The sequence below is a fragment of the Rhinopithecus bieti genome, unplaced genomic scaffold (assembly GCF_001698545.2).
Source record: "Rhinopithecus bieti isolate Rb0 unplaced genomic scaffold, ASM169854v2 scaffold_22439, whole genome shotgun sequence".
Classification (NCBI taxonomy): Eukaryota; Metazoa; Chordata; class Mammalia; order Primates; family Cercopithecidae; genus Rhinopithecus; species Rhinopithecus bieti.
In genome coordinates, this window is record NW_016810838.1 from 1372255 (window position 1) to 1395127 (window position 22873).

General features: G+C 40.4%; 1 protein-coding gene across 1 annotated transcript in view; it reads left to right on the forward strand.

The window, feature by feature from the left end:
- The first annotated feature begins 6677 nt into the window (after window positions 1–6677).
- Window positions 6678–22873, forward strand: part of MAP4K3 (mitogen-activated protein kinase kinase kinase kinase 3) — a 194868-nt gene continuing 178672 nt past the window's right edge. The window contains 1 exon segment of the mRNA XM_017892944.1: window positions 6678–6902. Within this exon segment, the coding sequence (XP_017748433.1) occupies window positions 6807–6902 (96 nt within the window). The 5' untranslated portion in view covers window positions 6678–6806.

The following is a 22873-nucleotide window of genomic DNA, read 5'->3' on the forward strand; positions in this document are numbered from 1 at the left end:
GAAATGTAATAGAACAGATAATATTTTACATATCAGAACTTCTGTCAGCAAATACACTGTATGAGATAGAAAGAAATACCTTGATAAACAGATTGGTGTGGGTGACAGTTCTCCCAAGGAAGATGCTAGGCAAACATTCTCAATCCAACCACTCACACCCCGACCCTCCCAGCCAAACCTTGGGCATTCAAAAATTTGGGTGGCTATTTTTGTTGATGTCAGTATGGCTGGGAACAGTATTGACATGGGGCGGACAGGGATATGATGATGCATGGGGATCGTCCCACACAAGGAAAAATTGTTCCACCCAAAATGTTAAGAAAACCTCCATTGAGAAACACTATTGGGGGTATGCAAATCTGAGAACTGAGCTAAATTGCTCAGAATAGGAGTGGTTGAAAGTTGACACGTGAGAACTCCCAGCTCCACCCATGGGAAGGCAGAGCTCTCCCTCATTTGTAAATAAATATTGAGTACCTGTTTTTTAAAATACTGGTTTAGGCTGGTTACAGTAGTTCATGTCTATAATCTCAGCACTTTGGGAGGCCAAAACAGGAGGACTGCATGAGCCCAGGAGTTTGACACTAGCCTGGGAAACATTATGGGACACCATGTCTACAAAAAATAAAGAAAACTTAGTTGGGCGTGGTATGTGTGCTTATAGTTCCAGCTACTCAGGAGGCTAAGGTGGGAGGATATCTTGAGCCTGGGAGGCCAAGGCTGCAGTGAGTCATGTTCACGCCACTGCACTCCAACCTGTGTGACAAAGTGAGACCCTGTGTCAAAAAAAAAAAAATTGATTTAAAGAAAATTAAAAAACATATTTATTGGTTTGGAAAAGAGCCAAATTGTTAGCCCCAGGAGCATCTAATATTTCCTTCTGGTTCTGCTTCCCTGTACCTCTCTGAAGTTCTCACTGAGAACTTCTCTGTATTCTCAATTCAAGTTCAGAGACCATGCCCTATTGCATCATCATAATCTAATATAGTGTTTGACACATGATAAATGCTTGTATTAGTTCATTTTCACACTGCTATGAAGACATACCCGAGACTGAGTAATTTGTAAAGGAGAGATATTTAATTGACTCACAGTTCCCTACGGCTGGGGAGCCTCAGGAAACTTACAATCATGGCAGAAAGGGAAGCAAACATGTCCTTCTGCACATGGCAGCAGGAGAGAGAATGAGAGTGGAGCAAAGGGAGAAGCCCCTTACGAAACCATCAGATCTTGTGAGAACTTACTATCATGAGAATGGCATGGGAGAAACCACCCCCATGATTCAATTACCTCCCAACAGGTCCCTCCCACCACATGTAGGGATTACGGGAATATAGTTCAAGATGAGATTTGGGTGGGAACACGGCCAAACCATATCAATGCTCAATAAATTTTTCTTAATTATGACTCCCCAAATCTCAATATTAGCCCTGATATCATTTCTAAATTTCAGATCCACATTTTTATCACTAATTTTACATTTCCAGTTGAGCACTTCAAACTTAGCTACAAAACAGATCATCTACTTTGACCCAGTACAAAAACTCTCTCCCAAATTATACCAGTTCCCTTCATTATGGCAAATGCTATGATGACCTCCCAACTGCCTGAGCTACAAGCCTGTGAGTCACTAATCTCTCACCTGCTTCCTCACTTCCCCAAGCCTGTGAATTCCATCTCCCAATTATCTCCTGAGTTATTTCTCTTTCCTCCATTCTCAGCACTCCAGACCCTAATTTTGTAAGTAAATTTTTCTAGCTGGTCTGTAGTAATCATTTCAAAACATATACATATATCAAAACATCACATTATACACTGTAAATACATTCAATTTTTATTTGTCCGTTATGCCTCAATTTAAAGCTCGGGAGAAATGAAACACATACATTTTTTTTTTAAATGATACAGAGTCTCACTCTGTCACTGAGGCTGGAGTGCAGTGGTGCAATCTCAGCTTACTGCAACCTCTGCCTCCCAGATTCAAGCGATTCTCATGCCTCAGCCTCCGGAATAGCTAGGATTACAGGCACAAGCTACCACTCCCGGTTAATTTTTGTACTTTTTTTAGTAGAGATGGGGTTTCATCATGTTGGTCAGGCTGGTCTTCAACTTCTGACCTGAGGTGATCCACCCGCCTCAGCCTTCCAAAGTGCTGGGATTAGAGGCATGAGCCACCACGCCCAGCCATAAGTAAAAATTTTTTAATAAAAAAAAGAAATCTGGTATTTTTAGCTCCATTGCCACCATCTCCCTCTGTCTTCAGAATTTAGGCACAATTGTCTGTTGTATGTGCCATATCATTTCTTTTTTTTCAGACGGAGTTTCACTCTTGTCGCCCAGACTGGAGTGCAATGGCACGATCTTGGCTCACTGCAACCTCTGCCTCCTGGGTTCAAGCAATTCTCCTGCCTCAGCCTCCCAAGTAGCTGGGACTATAGGCGTGCACCACCATACCTGGCTAATTTTTGTATTTTTAGTAGAGACGGTGTTTCACCATCTTGGCCAGGCTGGTCTCAAACTCCTGACCTCATGGCCTCCCAAAGTGCTGGGATTACAGGCGTGAGCCACCATGCCCAACTGTATGTGCCATATTATTTCACATACATGTCTCTGTGTGATTTTCCTCCCCTGGTGCATGACCCGCTTATAGTGTTTCTTGAGCTAAGGATGGCTGAGTATCCTGTTCCAGAGCAGCTAATGTACTGAAAATGTGAGTGGTGGTTATGTTAAATGAGGAGGGCTGAGGTTAATTGGCCAAAGAAGGGGCTCCAGTGAATTGTCAGACAAGAGGGTCTGAGGATGAAATTGGGAGCCTGTGCGGGGGATCAAGGAGTTCCTAAGCCAGAAACCCATGGGGGTCGGGCCAACAGAAGGATGGCCTGGACATGCTGGCAGGTGGGGACTGCTATCTATCTTGGCCTTTTTGTGTTCCTTGCTGTGTGATGCTTAAACGGGTAGGTGCTTTAAGGCACTAAGCAGCCAGTCTGGCACGCACCACTTTCCCTCGTCTGTCTATGCATTCTTCAAGGTTCAGCTTTAGGGTTATTCCTTTTTTTTTCTTCTTCTTTTTTTTTTTTTTTTTTTGAGACAGAGTCTTGCTCTGTTGCCCAGGCTGGAGTGCAATGGCATAGTCTCGGCTCACTGCAACCTCCAACTCCCGGCTCAAGTGGTTCTCTTGCCTCAGCCTCCTGAGTAACTGGGATTACAGGGCACGTGCCACCATGCCCAGCTAATTTTTGTATTTTTAGTAGAGACAGGGTTTCACCATGTTGGCCAGGCTGGTCTTGAACTCCTGACCTCAGGTGATCCACCTGCCTCGACCTCCCAAAGTGCTGGGATTACAGGCATCAGCCACCGTGCCCAGCCAAGGGGTCATTCCTTAATCTTCCTCTCATCTGCATTAATGCCCATTGTCTGTGCTTCTCACACTATTTATGAGACTGTAAATTCCTTGAGGGCAGGCATTGTGGCTTTTCTGTATTCAATACCACCAGAATCTAATAATCATTGCCTCTAAATACATTACAGGAAGGCAGATGTTGCCTTACTATAAGAGAAAAAAAAATTTTTTTTAAGTATATTGTATAAAAGCAGAGTATAGACTAGTGGCTAAGAGTCTGGCCTTGGCGTCATACTGCCTTTGTTCAAATTTGAGCCTTCTGTGTCACCTTGAAGCAGCTTAATCTGTCTGTGCCTCATAAAATAGAGATAATATTACCTATGCCATCAGGTTGTTGTGCTAATTAAATGAAATAATACATGAAAAATACTTGGCTCCATTCCTGGTATCTTGTAAGCACTTAGCAATGTTAGAAATTACTACTTTTCTCCTAGTTATTATGATCATTCACTAGCACTGTATCACAACGAGGTGGGTTGTTTTGGGAGGCAATGAGTCACCTTTTATTAAAAGTATTCAAGCAGCAGTAAATCCAGCAGAGATGCTGTAGAAGCGGTTCCTGAGTTAAAAAGATTAGATGACTTCTAAGAATGGTTCTAATCATAGAAGAGGGAAGCTCTTTCTCTGATTCTAGGAAATTGTGATCATTAGTGTTACTTCTAGCAAAATTGAGGATTGTTAGAATGGGGGAAAAAGGCACTGGAATTGGCCATACGCATATATTACAAAAAACAAAATATTTTCTTTGTGAGCAGTTAATTGTTTTACTTATGTTGTAACCCACATGACAAATCAGGCCCTTACACAGAAATTCATCTCTTCTCAAAAGGACTTGGTTGGCCCTGCCAAAGTGGAAGAGACAAAACTTTAAAGACTATTACAGCCCTACTAAAATGCCTTTTCCTTTGAAATAAGTCTATTGGTGATGCAAATGCAAAGGTATTTGGACAGATGATAAGCTCAGCAAACAAAACACTGAAACCACTAGAACTTTCTTGTGCAGCTTTCAGTCCTGAGAATCTGGCTTTCTGGCATTAAAAAGGAAGAGGCTGGGCGCGGTGGCTCATGCCTGTAATCCCACCACTTCAGGAGGCCGAGGCAGGCGGATCACCTGAGGTTGGGAGTTTGAGACCAGCCTGATCAACAAGGAGATATCCTGTCTCTAGCAAAAACACAAAAATTAGTCGGGCGTGGTGTTGCATGCCTGTAATCCCAGCTGCTCGGGAGGCTGAGGCAGGAGAATCGCTTGAACCCGGGAGGCAGAGGATTCGGTGAGCTGAGATTGTACCCTTACACTCAAGCCTGCACAACAAGAGCGAAACTCTGTCTCAAAAAAAAAAAAAAAAAAAAAAAAGGCAGAGAAAAAGAGCAAACCTGGCTCCCATTTGGGATAATTTGTCAGGTCTGCTTATTTGAATCCTTGGCTAATTATCCTCGCATTTGGCCTAAAGATGCCAAACAATTCTCCAAATGTGGACAAACTGAAGGAAGGCCTGTAATCTGGGTCCTGGGCAAGTACCTTACACAGGCAAAAGCGAGATCCTTAGCTATGGAATAACATTTATAGTCAGGAGTTTCTCAAGATACCTGAAGGACCTGAAGGTAGATCCATCTGGAAGATATTCAATGATATGCACTCCTAAGGCAATAATTTAAGTGATACGTTCATATTACTGATGCTTTAAAATTTAATAATTAAAAATTACATAACTGAAAGGCTACTTGTATAGGTGAAGAGACAACCATTTTCAAACATCAATTTAGTCAACAGATACTCAAAGTAAACAATTTGAGAATTTAGTAAACATGCGATTTTCCTATAAGCAAAAGGATTGAAAAGATTTTTTTAAAAAGTATGAAGCAGTTAATTCTAAGTACTTTGCTTTACTATTATTTGATTATACTTATCCTTAACAGGTTTGATGAGACCTAGTTTCTCAGGAGCCACGAGGTATTAGGGAATATTAGTGGTTAGAAGGTGTGGTGCCTGAGGGGATTAGGAAAGCATTTCTGAAGCAAAACTCCAAGGTGGTATTGCCAAAGTGGCCATCACCTAATTGATTACAGCTCTTGGAAATGTCTATTGGGAAGTTCAATGAGAACAGAAAAAAAAAAACCTTCCATTACCCTCAAGCTTTCTTGGGCAAGTATTAACAATCGGAGCTAGAGTCCACATAGCTTAGACATAAGACGCGCAATCTGGGTCTTAAGCAGGGTGGGGTTTTGGGTAGGTAAGATCACAGCTAAAGAGCTTCCGGATCATCATGTGTTTATATTTCAGGTACCGTAATGGATCTAGTCCATCCTCCACCCCTTCTTTGCAGGGTTGCTTGACAGCCTGCGCAGTCCCCGCCCGTCTTTGATAATCCAACCCTCTTAAAGAGGGAGGTCAATCAGTGCTTTAGTTCTGCGCTCTGCCTGCCTCCCACGCGCGATGGTGGGCAGCTGTTTCGCGTGTTTTCCTCCCGGAGCTTTTACGCGCTGCCCACTGCACACACCTCCCTGGCGGCCCTCCTGGCCTGCCCTCCTTTGCACCCTGGCAAGCCAACTCCAAGGGTCCGATTGTCGGAAACAGGGGCAAGCAAGCACAGCTCACTTTTCCTGGTGTTTTCCTCACGGTGTGTTTAGTGACCCCTCCCCGCAATCCCAGAAAGACTGTAGCACTCCGTGGTATCCTATGTGTAGCTGCTTCTAAAATAATAAAGTCTGGGGCATTGGCTGTCTTGGATACTACCACTATGCTATCTGCTTGGAATTGGGACCAGATAAACCAAGATCCAACTTTGTCGTTAGGGGAATCAGAAACGAAAAGAAGCCACTTTCTGCTGGTCCTAACCACGGTCCCTGGGCCAGGCAAACCTTCTCAAGCGTCCGGCGGCAGCGGCCGGGCGCGGGTCCGCAGGAAAGCCGAGGCGTTTCGGGTCCCAAGCTGTTCAGGCGCCGACCCCGGCCTCGCAGGCGCGCGGAGCCGGAACGCGCACGGGGTCGGGTGCGCGCCAGGCCCGGAGCGCTCCCTCCGGGATCGCGGCTGCGCAGTCGGGCGGGAGTCGGGAAAAGCGGGAGGAGGTTGGAGGAGTCGGAGTAAGGGGAGGGGGAGGAGCGGCGAAAGCGGAAGCCATGTTGGAGTTTCACCCCGAGCGAGGGGCTGCGAGGGTTCTCCTCTCCTTGTGGGTGTGACCGGGTTCGGCGCGGCGGCGGGCTGCGGGGGGCGGGGACGGTTGGGCCGCTTGTCGTCGTCCGCAGCGGCGTGAGGGGAGCGGCGGCGGCGGCGGCCGCAGCGTGGAGCCGGGCGATTGTGACCGCCGGGGGAGCCGGGGGCCGGCCGCGGCGCCCTCTCTCCGTGTGGCCCCCTGAGCGCCCCCCCTCCCCTGCCCGGGAGGGAGGCGGGGGGCACCTGGGGCCCGCCATGAACCCCGGCTTCGATCTGTCCCGCCGGAACCCGCAGGAGGACTTCGAGCTGATTCAGCGCATTGGCAGCGGCACCTACGGCGACGTCTACAAGGTAAAGGCAGGGGCCGCGCGCCGCCGAGGCCTTGGGGTCCAGACCCTCAGCCAAGCCTGGGCGCCCGAGCTCGCGCCGCCTGTCCTCGGGAGACGCTGGCGCCTGGGAGCAGTCGGGGAGGAGGAGCTGCGGACGCCGAGGGCTGTGCTGCCGTAGTGAACAAAGGGCCAAATGTGTAACCCCGAGACCTCCCCAGCCCTTACCTGAGCGCTCCGGTGAACGTGATTTTTGCCACCTCCCCTCTTGCGCGCATTTCCAGGGAAAGGCAGAACGAGAGCGGGCCACTCTGCTCATCATAGTGCAGAGAGGGTCTGGGCGTTTGTTGCATTGGCAGGGTCAGCGCGACGAGCCGGACAGCAGGGGTCTGGCGTTGTCAAACCTGCCTGCTTCACACGAACCTGGGATCGTCCGCTCTAGGTTGGGAGCTGCTGCCCTCCAGGCCTTGGTGGTAGTTACTATACTATGCTGGGTGACCTCCATCCTCCATCGACAGCTCTCAGCCTTTAGCGCCTCATCTATCCCCCTATCAGTTTATTTTAATTTTCCAAGTAATGACTTTTTTTTTTTTTGGAAAGAGCAACTTTGATTTCTTTAAATCGAATTGGACTGCGATGCCTTTTAAACTTGTTTTTTTTCAAAAGTGACTTGAATACTTAGGGAAGGTACTGGTTTGACAAGGTTAGAATTCAAAGTCCATTAGCAGTACAGCATTCCTGTTGTAGAGGGACCACTTCTAAATGTGGGAGGATAAATCACTCTTCTCTGGCCAACTCAACTCTTGGCCTCGCAGTTACTGCCAAGAAGAGAGGAGGTTGTTGCCAAATGTGGCAGCAGTCTTGATTTAGTTGTGTATCTTCTTACTCGTAACTGAAGTTGAACTCCTCCTGTTTCACATACCTGAGGATGCACAAAGAAACTTAATTTTGCGTTGGAAAGTTTAGTCTTAACTTTATTTTGCCCATGTTTAAGCAGGTTTTTACTCTTCAGTGTAACGCCTGTGGTAACAACATATTTAATACAGGGCAGCCAATGTTCTGCTTTGGTCTCGTTTTGTGGATGATCTGCTTTTCACCATGGTGGATCTCATCACTTTTCCCACTATGCAATATCGGTATAATGAGCACACCTCCAATGTATGAGATACTGGGCAAGTAAGCACTTTGGGTTGTAGCCGTAAACGATAGACTTGGTTCCAAATCTTACTAGGGGTTTCTATTTTTTTGGACAAGGACAGTATGAAATAGCCATTTAAATAATCATTGCAGTTTTATTTTGTGCTGTAGAGAAGAGTATTAGGATCAGGGTTATGAGAGCATGTACTAGGAGGACCTGATCCAGTTTGGGGTGTCAGAGGCTCGTCACCTTTTAGCTGAGATCCCAGAGATGATTAGGCATTGCTTAGGGTACTGGGGAGAGGGGATTATTATGCCAGATAGAGGAGCATGATATGTGAAGGCTCTGAGGCCCGATTTGAAAGAAGCCTGAACAGCCAGAACGGGAGGGTGGTCCTAGATCTTACAGGCCTCTTAGTTCTCATTAGGAGATGGGACTTCTTTAGGACAATGGGGAACCATTGCAGGCTTTTAAGCAGAGGAGTGACATTAGATTTAGGTTTTTAAAAGAGCTCCCTACTACAGTATGAAGAGTGGAATGGAGCAGTTGGGAGGCCATTATCATAGTCTAGGTAAGAATAATGGTGTTAAGGAATTTGGTGATGACTGTGAAAGTAGAAGTGGATGAATGCAAGTAGCTTATGACTGGTTGGGGGAGTTCACTTATATTCCGATGAAAAGTTAACTAAAACTTGATTAATGTATACATTTTAGGGGGCAGGGTATACAGTAAATCTTTTACAGGAATAATTGGCTATGTACTTACTATATTTAAAAAAAAAAGCTAGTAGTTAAGCCACATGATTAAAAAGCAAAAAAAATTAGGGCCTGTAATTTCCTAAGTGTAATAAAGGTATAGTAAGTTGGTTAATCTTGTCATTTGTTTAAAATAATGATAATACTAGCTGATGTTTATGGAATGCTTATTACTTGCCAGGCACTGTAAGATTTTTCTAATTGATCCTAAGAGCAACTCTGTGAGATAGGTGCTCTTGTTAACTCCATTTTGCAGTTGAATAAACTGAGGCACAAGGAGATTAACTTGCCAAAGTTGGTAGGTGGCAAAGCCAAAATTTAAACCAGTTAGAGACTGTATTCTTAACCAATAGGCAGTACTGCCTCTCTAAAGACAGGAGATGGGCAGATAATGTATTACATTTTCAGTGGAGAAACTGAGGCACACATTTAGTTTAGCATTTGAGTTGTAGCCACACTCTGAGTTAGTGTAGATCTTTAAGTAGTAGTTGGAATACCTAACTCCTGCTGTGCCGTTAGGCCTCACTGTTTATGTAGTCTGCCAAGTGGACATCAGATAATAGATGCTTGCACCCTGTCTGCCAGACTCTTCCAATACCAGTGACCAAAGCAGAGAAACTTCATGTAGTTCTTGGCATCATATCCTCCTGCCTGCTAAACTCTTGTTTGTGTTTTTGTCTATAATCAAGTTTATGCTGTAAAGTTACATATTTTTGTTCTTTGTTTTGCTGTTTTAGATTTTCTTATTTATACAAATTAATTGTGCTAGAGAGAAGTACACTTTGTTTTCAAAAGCCAGTATATATAATTTGTTCCTTAATTTGTCAACATTTAGGTGCTAAAAATAGAATGCTTGGATTAAATAAATAAGAGACCTGATTATAGTCATTCTTGGAAGGTTGGTGGAGATTTTATTTTGAAAATGTTTTCCTACTCAATGTAATAACATATTTATTGTACTTAAGGTGGCATGGTTTAGTTAGAAAGCATTAAATGAGAATGTGGACAATCTGGGATTTATTAGCTGTGTGACCTTGTGGAATCAACCTCTCAGAGCTGTTTTGTTGTGGAGGTATTATTACCATCATATACCCTTCTTTTTTTGGTATTGAATAAATGACTCAGATTTTAGTCAATAAGTAATCTTTATTTTTTTCAGGCCAATGCATATATACATTTTATCTGCACTGTCTAAAAAAAGTCATATCTTGTAAGTGTCCTGTAACTCTGCAGGCTTTATCTGTCATGAAGTGCCTGCAGCTTGGGTTACCTAGAGACCTAGGAGCTGACAACTAAAGCTCTTTAGTTGGGCCTCAGGAGGCCCATGGAGTGCTCTAAAATTAATAGGCTTAATGTTGTATGTATTTGTGTTTTTCTGTGGAGATGGGTTATAGCATTCATTGCATTCTTAAAGAGCTTCCATAGCTTTGCCATTCAAAAAAGTTTTCTTGGAAAAATTAGGTAGTTATAATAGATCATAATATAATTTTCACATGCATTGTGCCATCTTTTCTCAGGCATTTTTCCAGTTTAATTTTATTATTCCTACCCTTTAAGTCTTCGTGTCCTTAAGTTTTTGTAGATTTATTGTTAGAAAGAAGCAGGAGATAGTAAAGCTGGAGATAGGATAGGGCAAAAGAAGTTTTGAAGGAATAGTCTTAATATGGTTTCTAAGGAAGTGGCTTACCTAGTCTTACGATTTTAGTCTGGTTCCTGTGAACGATTCCTAGCCTGTGTATCCAAGACTGGATACACAAAGACTCTAGGCTTTAAGCCTTAGAGTCATCTTTAGTGACTTCTGGACTGGACTTTTTAGGCATTAGCCAAATTCTGTACACAGGCATTTTCCAAAGTGTGGTTGGGGTGCTTCAGGAAAAGCCATACCATGAGTAGGTTAAAGACTGAGAAATCCTATGGTAAAGAAACCTGGTAAACTTTCCTTAACCTAGCAAACTCCAAACTTACTTGACTATGAGATTCTTTTTCTCTGTAATACATATTGCTTGTCCTTAGTACTAGTGTCTTGTAGAACATGCTTTGGAAAGGTCGATACTGATTTTTTAAAATCTTTGTGTGTTTGGAAGCCATTCCCTCTGAAGCACAGGCTGCCGTGTTGCTAAGCTTCCAGGTGGTATTCACATGGTAGTCTGTGTAAATAGATTTAAAGTGTCCGTGAAAGCTGGCAGGCAAAAAGGTGAGGATTGGGCAGTAAAATCAGGAAACCAATTTGTATGCATTTAGAGAATTACGTGTTAGTTTATTTGTAATTATGCATCTTTCAAGGTGTTCTATTTAATATCATCATAGACTAATTCTTCCATTATAATCAGCATTTGTGAGAACCTTTCTGGAAAACTCAATTATTAAACCTAACTGATAAGGAATATGAAGACCTTAAGCATTTAGAAAAGAACATTTGAAGGAAGCTCAAACATTGTTATTTGGAGTTATGCTCACTTTTCTTTACTTCCATTTAGGATAGACTCTAGAGAGACCAGAAGAAATGGCCCTAAACTTCAGAAAGATCATTTGAAGTTGATTAAAGTAGAATTTCCCATCATCACTAGCTATTTGAAATGAAAAGTGACAATGAAACAGATAGTGAGGCAATTTTTCTAGAATGTTTGAAAAGCAAACAAACAGGTTATCTGAATTTGATACAGATCTGATTCCTTAAAGGAGGTACTTACCTCCAGCCTTTGATCTGTATATGTATTTATTGGTGAAACATATCTAATGCATCATTTTGTATTGAGAATGAATAGTAAGTTCTCTCATGAGAGTACATTGAACAGCCATCATCCATTGAACAGCTGTAATATGAGAGGAAATATGTTAGGAACTGTGAGTAGAGTAGCAGAAATGACAAGGCTTGGTACTTGGTATTTACAGTAACATAAAATGTGTACCTGCTATTAGCTATCATAGTTTGAGGTCAGAACCTTGTTGGTTTCCTCATTTATATCATATTAAATCTCTTGCTGGCTGAGAGATTCTGTAGATACTCCATAATTGCACAACTGACCTCCGTAGCTCAGCATAGTGATTTGAGAACAGGGTTCTGGAGCCAGGCTGCCTAGTTTCACCACCCACTAGCTTTGTCCTTGGGCCAATTACTTAATCCCTCTCTCTGTGTCTCAGTTTCCTCAGCTGTAAAATGGAGATGCTTAGAAAAGTGTTTGGGACAGTACCTGACACATAAAAGTGTAGTTATTGTTAATTGCTGTTAGTGTCTAGAACTATTTATTATTATGTATTTCTCCTACTACTGTCCTTCTAACCTACTGTGTTCCTCATGCTCTGCCTCAGGGTTTTTAGCTGGCCATCTCTGCCTAAAATCCACCCCTCCCCACCAGTATCTGTTTGGTTTGCTTCTTCATTTAAAGTCTCAGCTCGGATGTCACCTTTTAATGAGCCTGTTTGTTTCCACTCTACAAAAAACAGCACTTCTCCCACCACTTTCAGGGATATAAATCAGGGGTGGATCCAGGTTTTACGGGACCCGAAGTTTATGCAGTTTTGGGGACCCTCATTAAGAAAACAAAACTAGAATTAAAAAAGGTATGAAAGTGAATCTTTAGAATGAGAAAAGATATCCCAACAAAATACTGTAACCCTAGTCAGATCCCTTTCTTCTGAGATTTGCTTAGGCATTTAATCAGAGATGCTCACAAAAAAATGTTTTCTGATAACTGCCTGGCTCCCTGTCTCCACCTGGAATACTCTACATGTCCCAGCAACTCTCAGCACTCATAGAGGGCCATGCTAGTGAAGGGGCCTGAACTTTAGGTTTTGTTAGTTTCACAGAAAATTCAGTTCGGCTCTTAATTTTCATTATGGCATGTATCACCACATGTTTATTTGTTTATTGCCTGTCTCTCCCCAGTAAAGTGTAAATCCAGGAAATGTGATTTTGCTTTGTTCATTGTTGTATCCCCAGAGCCTAGAAGAGTAGCTGACCCATATTAGGTTCTTAATATATATTTATGGAATGAATAAATGAACCAACATGAGAGGAACAAGCCATGGCTATGTGAGTTTAGAGGAAGAAGATCATTGTTTCTGACTGGGAGAAATCCCATAGGCCTTGCAGAGGAGGTGGCATTGGGCTTGACTTAGAGTTCTGGCAGTAGTGGGTACAAAATGAGTTAAATGTAATGGACTGTTATTAGGTCTTAAATCTGAAATCAGTAGGCTTAATGTATCTTTGGCATATCAAGGAATGTTCATAATTGTTATATGCATATGAAGATACTCTGTCATTTTGAACGGAAGACCCCTAGTGACTGACTAGTGAATATAGCAGTAGGCTATCACATACGATTTTCATTTTGTTTTTTTAAAATACGATTAAATTGGGCTTTTAGGAAGAGGACTTTGTTCACCAATACAAAAAAGACCTTCGATTCAAGAGATGAAATCATGTTTCTTTTACATTTTATTTATTTTTTCATACCACCTTTATATGTACAAAATAGTATTTCTTTTGCTTCAGGTTTTTTTTTACAGTCTTTTTTTGTTCTGGAAGATGCCACGTTTCTGAGTTCTGACTGCCTTGACCTGATTATAGGTTTGATTTCCTAATGTAATAATGTACTGCCTACCTTAGCCCTTAAACTCTGTAGAATAATTTTGGATTTGACCATAAATTTAGATATGTTGAAATAAGACATTCATTTTGTTTGTTTAAGCTCTTAGAAATTTGAGATTGTAAAAATTCTTTCTGTATAAATCATCTACCTTACCTCAAAGAATTTCCTCTTCATTGCCTGTATGCTAACCTACATATGCCATGATTGTAAGGCCTCCTCAGCCATGTGGAACTGTGAGTCAATTAAACCTCTTTCCTTTATAAATTACCCAGTCTTGTGTATGTCTTTATTAGCAGCTTGAGAACAGATTAGTGCATGCCCCTTCCCAGCCGCCCACAATTACTGTTCTCCTTTCTGTCACCATGAAAGCTCTTTTAGAACTTTGTATAAATGAATCATGAATGAATTGCCTCAGCACTTTTGATGAAAATCAGTTGACAGTACACATGTGAGTATATTCTGGACTCTTATTCTTTTGAGCTGTATGTCTATACTTTCACCAGTACCTCACTGTCTTGTTTACTGTAGCTTTATCAAAAGTCTTGAAATTAGGCAGAGTGAATCCTCCAATTCTGTTCTACCTTTTCAAAATGGTTTTATCTATTTTAGGTCCTTTGCTTTTCCGTACAAATTTTTGAATCAGCTTTTCAAGTTAAATATAAAAGCCTACTGGAATTTTGTCTTAACTTTAAATTTTGAGATACATAGTTCAAATTCATTGCAAAAAGAGTGAAAGAGGTCTCATGTACCCAACACCCAGCTTTCCCCAATGGTGATATCTTTACATACCTATAGTGCATTATCAAAATGAGGAAATTAATTGGCACAATACAGTTAACTAAGCCTTAGTCAGATTTCACCAGTTTTTATATGCATTCATTTTTTATATCTTTGTATATAATTTTGTGATATTTTATCATATATACAGCCTGCTGGGATTGTGTGGGATCTGTCACTCAGTTAGTGGAGAATTGAGATCTTAAATGCATTCAGTCTTCTGATCTATGACTATATCTTTACATTTATTTAGATGATCTTTATCTCATTAAAGATTAAAATATGTTGCTTTATTTTAATTCATAAATGTTATCCCTGACTTTTCCTACTAATATTGTAGTGAAACATAATTATGGAAAAATTCTCCAGGATTACATAGTAATTACAATATGAGCCATTTTTTCAGCTTTTATTAAAATTCTCATTGTACTAGTAGTTTCTGACTTCCTTTAGCTTAATATTGTTCATTTTTAACCCTGAGCATATGGACTCCTTTTTTTTTTTTTTTGTATTTTATTTTTTCGAGACCCTGCTCTATCGCCCAGGCTGGAGTGCAGTAGCGCGATCTCGGCTTGCTGCAACCTCCACCTCCTGGGTTCAAGCAATTTTCCTGCCTCAGCCTCCCAAGTAGCTGGAATTACAGGCATGTGCCACCATGCCTGGCTAATTTTTGTATTCTTAGTAGAGACGGGGTTTCACCGTGTTGGCCAGGCTGGTCTTGAACTCTTGATCTCGTGATTCGCCCGCCTTGGCCACCCAAAGTGCTGGGATTACAGATGTGAGCCACTGCGCCTGGCCCACGGACTCCCTTTAATAAAAACTGGCAAAAAAGACAGGGAAAATGACTATTTTAAAAGATACTCATTTTTTCTATGTATCCAAAAAATTTTTTTTTTTTTTTTTTTTTTTTTTTGAGGCAGAGTTTTGCTCTTGTTGCCCAGGTTGGAGTGTAATGGTTTGATCTTGGCTCACTGCAACCTCTACCTCCCGGGTTCAAGCGGTTCTCCTGCCTCAGCCTCCCGAGTAGCTGAGATTACAGGCACCTGCCACCACGCCCAGCCAATTTTTTGTATTATTTTAGTAGAGACGGAGTTTCGCCATGTTGGCCAGGCTGATCTCGAACTCCTGACCTCAGGTCATCCACCCACCTCGGCCTCCCAAAGTACTGAGATTACAGGCATGAGCCACTGCACCTGGCCCCAAAGATTATAACAAACACCTTATAAACGGTTTACTTTCAAATATAAGATGTGTGTGTTGATGTGTATTTTGCAAAACTCACAGCTTTTGAGCTTATTAAAGGAAAATACACTTAAAGTTTACTTCATCCTTTAGTGAAAAATAACACTGCTGGATTATTTAGGAGATCCTAAAAAAAATTCTTATCTTGAGGAACTTAAACTCTGATATAAGGAAACAAAATCTGCATGTATGGAACATCTAAGGAACATGTCTAAGGCATTATTTTAACAATTAGAAGAAAACAATAAAGCTATGTGAATACTGTAGACATTGTAATTTAAGGGAAAAATAACTTGACTTCCTGAAAGAGTGAATCTTGACCTGGGACTTGAAGAAAAATTGGATTTGCAATTTTAGAGAACTGTGACATCATTCCAAAAGAGTAAATCTGGGTTAAAAATACTGCTGTGGGACCTAAGGGGGCAAAGAAGTAATAAGACAACTATTCTAAGGAGACATATTGGGAAATGTGGTAGACAATGTTTCACATATATAAGACACGGATAAATGAGTGCCAGTTGAAGAATTTAGAACTCGCTTGACCTACAATGTAGTATTTATCAAATTCATTAGGGCCAGTCTTTAACCTGCTTGGTTAGTTATTTAGACTGTATTCGGTAAGATTTATTTCTTCCCTTTCATCTCTATTGATTTAGAAGTTAAAGATTTTACTTTTATTGTTTTGATGGTTACCCTTAAAATTGCAACATATGTAATTAGTCTAAAGTTAACTGATCTTTCTCTGTTCTCTTTCTGGTCAGTATGTGGAATTTAGAAGGCTTAATTTCATTCACCACCTTCCTGATTTCTGTTGTCTTACTTTGGTTCTGCTGTTCTTAAATGTCCCAGTTTAGTTTTTATTATCGTTTTATACAGACAGTGCTTCTTTACATTTACCTGTAGGAGTTTTCAATTTCTATACTCACTGTTTCTTCTTGGCATTATATTCCTTCATTCTGGGTTCAGATTTCTTTAATCTTGTAGCAGTATTTGGTAGGATTTTTTTCTTGCTTTTATTTTCTTTTAAGTGAGGAACTGTATAAGGTAAACTCAGTCTTCCTCCTTCCCCTCCCCGTTGTCTTTATTTTGTCTTACTTTTAAATCATAGTTTAGTGGGGTATAGAACTCTAGGCTGACGGTTGTTTTTTTCTCAGCACTTTGAAGATATTTTGTCTTCTGGTTACCTGTTGTGCTGCTGAGAAGTCTGTTGTCAATATAATTATTGTTGCTTGTAGCTAGTCTTACTTTTTCTTTCCTCACTATTTGACTTTTAAGATTTTTTTCTTTGGTTCTGGTGTGTACACAGTTTCACAATGTTATGTGTGGATTTTAATAAAAATATTTACTATTTTTCTTCAATCTGAAGAGTAGCATATTTCATAAGTCCTGGAAAATTATAAACTGCAATATCTTTGGTATCTTTTCTTCCGCTCTTTCTTGTTTCTCTTTAGAGCTCCTGTTGTATTCTTTAACTTTTAGTTCTCCATGACTTCTCATGAATTTTCTAACTCTTTATTCTGTGTCATGTATTATGGTTCTTACCTTTATTATCTTTAGTTGTATATGTCTAATCTGCTGTTTGAAACTTGTTTTTTTTTTTAAAAAAGCTTACTTTTAAAAAAAATAATTTCAGTACACAGGATAATTGCAAAGAGTGAGAGAATAATAAAAATAAAATAACTGATACATTTTTTCCAAGATTCACCAATGGCCAATACTTGATCACATTTATCACTTTTTCTCTGTATATATACATTTTTTTTTTCTGAACCATTTGAGAGTAAGTTGCAGGCATCAAACTCCTTTACCCATATACACTTTGATGTGTAGTCTCAAAATGAAAGACATTTACTTAAACTGCAATAAATTATCAAAATCAGGAAATTTTAATATTAAGACAATATTATTATTTGATCTACAGACCTCAGTGAAATTTCAGGAGTCCCAGTAATATCTATTATAGCATTTTACCCCCAACTCCAGAAATCAATCCAGGAGAATCATATGCTATTTATAGTTTGTAAGACTCTTCAGTCTCTCAACCTAGAAGAGTTTTTCAGCCTTTCTTTGTCTTTTTAGACACCAACAATTTTGAGTAGTACACACCGTTTACTTTGTAGAATTCTCCTCATTTGGGATACTTTTGGTGTTTCCTTTTGTTTAAATTCATGTTACACATTTTTTGGCAGAAATTTATAGTGATGTGTGTGCTCAGTGAATTATATCAGGAAGAACATGATGTTGATTAGTTCCCTTATTAATGTTGACTTTGATTATTTGGTTAATGTTGGTGTGCCAAGTTTCTTCACTATCAGGTTATTATCTTTTCCTTTTCTAATTAATAAGTAAATTATGGGGAGATACTTTGAGACTATATAATATTTTGTTCCTCATCAAACTTATACCTGCTAATTTTAATATCCATGATGTTTTGTACTTGAATTATTACTATAATGGTTCCCAAATAATGATTTTCTGACTCCATTAATTTATTCTACATGTATTGGTTGACATTCTACTGTAAAGAACTATTTTTGTTTGTTTATTTTTGGGCTCATGGATTCTTCTTTTATTCATTGGGGTTTGATTCATCACTTTTATTTTGATGCTGAAACAATTTCATATTGGGCCAGTTGGATTTTACCTTAGCTAGGGCTGCCATAAAAACATACCACAGACTAGGTGGCTTAAATGAGAGAAATTAATTTTCTCACAGTTCTAGAGGCTAGACATTCAAGATCAAGATGCCAGGTTTCCAGTGATGCTCTCTTTCTGGCTTGTAGATGGCCTTCTCACAGAGAGGGAGGGCATGCTTTCTGGTGTATCTTCTCATAAGGGCACTTATCCCATCCTGAGGCCTTCCCCACCTCAGGAACTCATCTAAACCCAGTTATCTCCTAAAAGCTCCATCTCCAGATGCTGCCACATTGAGGGTTAGGTCTTCAGCATGTGAATTTTAGAGGGACACAGTTCAGTCCATAGCATATTCCATTGCTTTTACATTTTATTAATTATATTTCTAGAAGATCTGTGTTATTCTTTTCAAGTCTTCGTATTGTTGCATACTTTCTTGTTCTTAGTGCTTTCGAATTAGTCTGTAATTTCAAATTTTGGAGGATTTCATCTTGCAGTTTGTTGCTTTGTTTTATGCTGACTCATGCCTGTGAATTTGTATGTTAATTTTGAATTCATCTACTTTTTTCTGTAAGAATCTTTATGGTTTAAATTGAGGGATGGGTGGAGGCTGGGGGGTTGGNCCAGTGATGCTCTCTTTCTGGCTTGTAGATGGCCTTCTCACAGAGAGGGAGGGCATGCTTTCTGGTGTATCTTCTCATAAGGGCACTTATCCCATCCTGAGGCCTTCCCCACCTCAGGAACTCATCTAAACCCAGTTATCTCCTAAAAGCTCCATCTCCAGATGCTGCCACATTGAGGGTTAGGTCTTCAGCATGTGAATTTTAGAGGGACACAGTTCAGTCCATAGCATATTCCATTGCTTTTTACATTTTATTAATTATATTTCTAGAAGATCTGTGTTATTCTTTTTCAAGTCTTCGTATTGTTGCATACTTTCTTGTTCTTAGTGCTTTCGAATTAGTCTGTAATTTCAAATTTTGGAGGATTTCATCTTGCAGTTTGTTGCTTTGTTTTATGCTGACTCATGCCTGTGAATTTGTATGTTAATTTTGAATTCATCTACTTTTTTCTGTAAGAATCTTTATGGTTTAAATTGAGGGATGGGTGGAGGGGCTGGGGGGTTGGTGGGGAGTGGGTGGGAGACTGTGGGTGTCCTTCCAAAACAGTTTTGCTTTTGTTTCTTCCAGTAACCACATGAGTCTTTTTGGTCTTGGATTAATTTTTATTTAATGTCTCAGTTTGGGATTCCCCACATCTTATAGATAATACAAACTTGAACCCCAAATCAAAAGAACAATGACTCTTGGATTTGAATTCTTGGAGGACTGTTTTTCTTCCACCCACGCACAGACTTTGTTGTTATCCTCTTGTGCTTGTAGGTAACTTTTTTTTTTTTTTGAGACAGGTTATTGCTCTGTCACCCAGGTTGCTGTGCACTGGCACAATCAAGGCTCACTGCAGCCTCGACCTCCTGGAATCAAGTGATTCTCCCCCTTCAGCTTCCCAAGGGAGCTGGGACTACAGGTGTCCACCACCTCGCCCACTAATTTTTGTATTTTTTGTAGAAGCGAGGTCTCACTATGTTGCCTCGGCCGATCTCACACTCCTGGGCTCAGGCAGTCCTCCCACCTCGACCTCCCAAAGTGCTGGGATTATGGTCATGAGCCACTGCGCCTGACCTAACCCTTAAAAAAAAAATTGTTTTTGCTTTACTGAAGGCACAGTCCCTTCCAGAGTCCTAGCATTATTCAGTAGTCTCCGTTCCAGTGTGCTGTTTTGAGTGGGCCCACAACTGTTGGCCTGTACTCAGATGGTTTTAAAACCCCCAAGCACCTGGATTGCAGAGATCCACTAGTCTTCCTTCTTCCGTCCTCTCCCACCTTGATTCTAATCCCCCTCCCCCTGTTGGTGGAAACCTCAACTCTGGTTTTCCACTTTCCATCTTAATTCAGTGTAATACGTTTGTTAAAATTGATGAACCAGGCCGGGCGCGATGGCTCATGCCTGTAATCCCAGCATTTTGGAAGGCCGAGGTGGGTGGATCACCTGAAGTCGGGAGTTCGAGACCAGCCTGGCCAACATGGTGAAACCCTGTCTCTACAAAAAATACAAAAATTGACTGGGTGTGGTGGCACATACCTGTAATTCCAGCTGCTCAGGAGGCTGAGGCAGGAGAATCTCTTGAACCTGGGAGGCAGAGGTTGCAGTGAGCTGAGAACGTGCCACTGCACTCCAGCCTGGGCAGCAGAATTAGACTCCATCTCAAAAAAAAAAAAAAAAAAATTGATGAACCAGTACTGATAAATTATTATATTAATTAAAGTTCATAGTTTACATACATTAGGGACCACTCTGTGTTGCACATTTTCTGTGCTTTTGACAAATGTTTCCATCAGTATAGTATCATACAGAATAGTTTCACTGCCTTAAAAATTCCATTTTCTATCTATTCATCTTCCCTTCTCCTCCACCCAACTCCAGGCAGCCACTGATCTTTTTACTGTCTCTATAGTTTTGTCTTTTCCAGAATGTCATATAGTTGGAATCATACAATATGTAGCCTTTTCAGACGGTCTTCTTTCCCTTAGCAATATGCATTTAAGTTTCTTTCATATCTTTTTGTGGCTCAATACCAATTTTGTTTTTAAATTACTGCATAATATCTCATTGTATGTTTATACCACAGTTTGTTCATTCACCTATTGAAGGACATCTTGGTTGTTTGCAGGTTTTGGCAATTATGAATAAAGCAGCTATAAATATCCATGTGTAGGTTTTTATATGGACATAAATTTTCAGCTCATTTGGCATATACCAAAGAGTGTGATTGCTGGATTGTGTGGTTAAGACTGCTTTTAGCTTTGTAAGAAACTGCCAAGATGTCTCCCAAAGTGACTGTAGCACTTTGCATTTCTAACAGCAAAGAAATGAGAGTTCCTGTTGCTCCACATCCCCACCAGCATTTGGTGGTGTAGTGTTTTGGATTTTGGCTATTCTAATAGGTGTGTAGTAGTATCGCATTGTTTTAATTTGCAGTCCCCTAATGATATATGATGTTGATCATCTTTTCCTATGCATATTTGCCATCTGTGTATATTCTTTGGTAAGGTGTCTTCAGATTTTTTTCCCTTTTTAAAATTGGATTTTTTTTATTGTTGAATTTAAAGAGTTCTTTGTATATTTTGGATACGTGTCCTCTATCAGATATATGTTATGCAGTATTTTTTCCCATTGTGTGGCTTGTCTTTTCATTCTCTTAACAATGTCTTTTGCAGAGCAGAAGTTTTTAATTTTCGTGAAGTCCAGCTTATCAATTTTTTCTTTCATGAGTTATGCCTTTGGTGTTGTATCTAAAAATGCTAGACCAAGGTCACTTAGATTTTCTTGTATGTTATCTGTTTTATATTTTGCAGTTTATATTTATGTCTGTGATCCATTTCGAGGTAATTTTTGTAAAAGATGTGAGGTCCATGTCTAGATTTTTATTTTTTATTTTATTTTGTTTTGCATGTCGATGTACAGTTGTTCCAGTACTATTTGTTGAAAAGACAGTCCTTTTCCCATTGGATTGCCTTTGCTTCTTTGCGAAAGATTAGTTGAGTATATTTGTGTGGGTCTGTTTCTGGACTCTTGTACTAATTTGCTATAGCTTCCATTACAAAGTACTACCGACTAGGGGGCTTATACAATGGAAATTTATTCTCAGTTCTGGAGACTAGAAGTCTGAGATCAAGGTCTCAATAGGTTTCGTTCTTCTGAGGCCTCACTCTTTGGCTTATAGTTGGCTGTTTTCTCGTGGTGTCTATACATGGTCTTTCCTCCATTTCCGAACATGAGGAGTTTGGGGCTGTAATTTGGAGTCAGATATACAGCAGAGAACTAGGGGAGATGAGGACTGGGAGAAGACTATTGAGTCTAGTTAGGAGGGTATAATTGCTGTTCAGAAAGAGTAGTTGACAAAGCATCCTAATTACAAATGATTGAGAAGTTGGGAGGAAATGGTGACATTGTCTCTGGTCTCTTTTCAAGGAGTTTGATCATGCTACTTTCTTCTAGCACCATATGATTTCTATCTTTATCTTAGTGTTTTTCTCGGGAGTATTTATTGAGCACCCACACTGAGCTGTGTACCATGGCTGATCCAGAGGATGAACAGAATGTAATCCCTCTTCTCAAGGTGGTGGCAGACTAGATATGGGAATAGTATGGAGTAATTATAGCATTAAGTAATAAGAGGTATTTTGTGATTATTATGTGATTCCCAATAAAAGTTCAGAAGATCAGAAAAATTGCAGCCCATAGCCAAATAAAGGCTTTTTAGAAGAGATAGAATGAAAGTTTGGCTTTAATGTGTTGTTTAGGTTTAAATGGATAAAGTGGAAGGGCATTGTAGTTGAGGTGAATATTGAAGAATGAAGACCTGGCAGGAGGAAGAATAAGCAAGAAGAGATCACACAGGAAATGGGTCAAACTACATCAAATGATTTGTACTGGAGAATAATGGGGAATATTAGATATTGTTAACAATAGTTATAATCATAGCAGATGCCATTTATAGAGTACATACTATGTACTAGAACTTACTTTAGGTAGGTGCTTTGTAGGTATTCTCATTTTAATTCTTTTCACAACCTTACGAGGTAGATGTTGTTATTTCCATTTTACAGATACAGAAACTGAGACCCAAAAAGAAAGGTCAAGAATAGGCCCAGTTTAGGTGCAATGGCTCACCTCTGGAATACCAACACTTTGGGAGGCTCAGGTGGGTGGATCGCTTGAACCCAGGAATTCAAGACCAGAGTAGGCAATGTGACAAAACCCTGTTGCTACAAAAAAAAAAAAAAAAAAAAAAAAA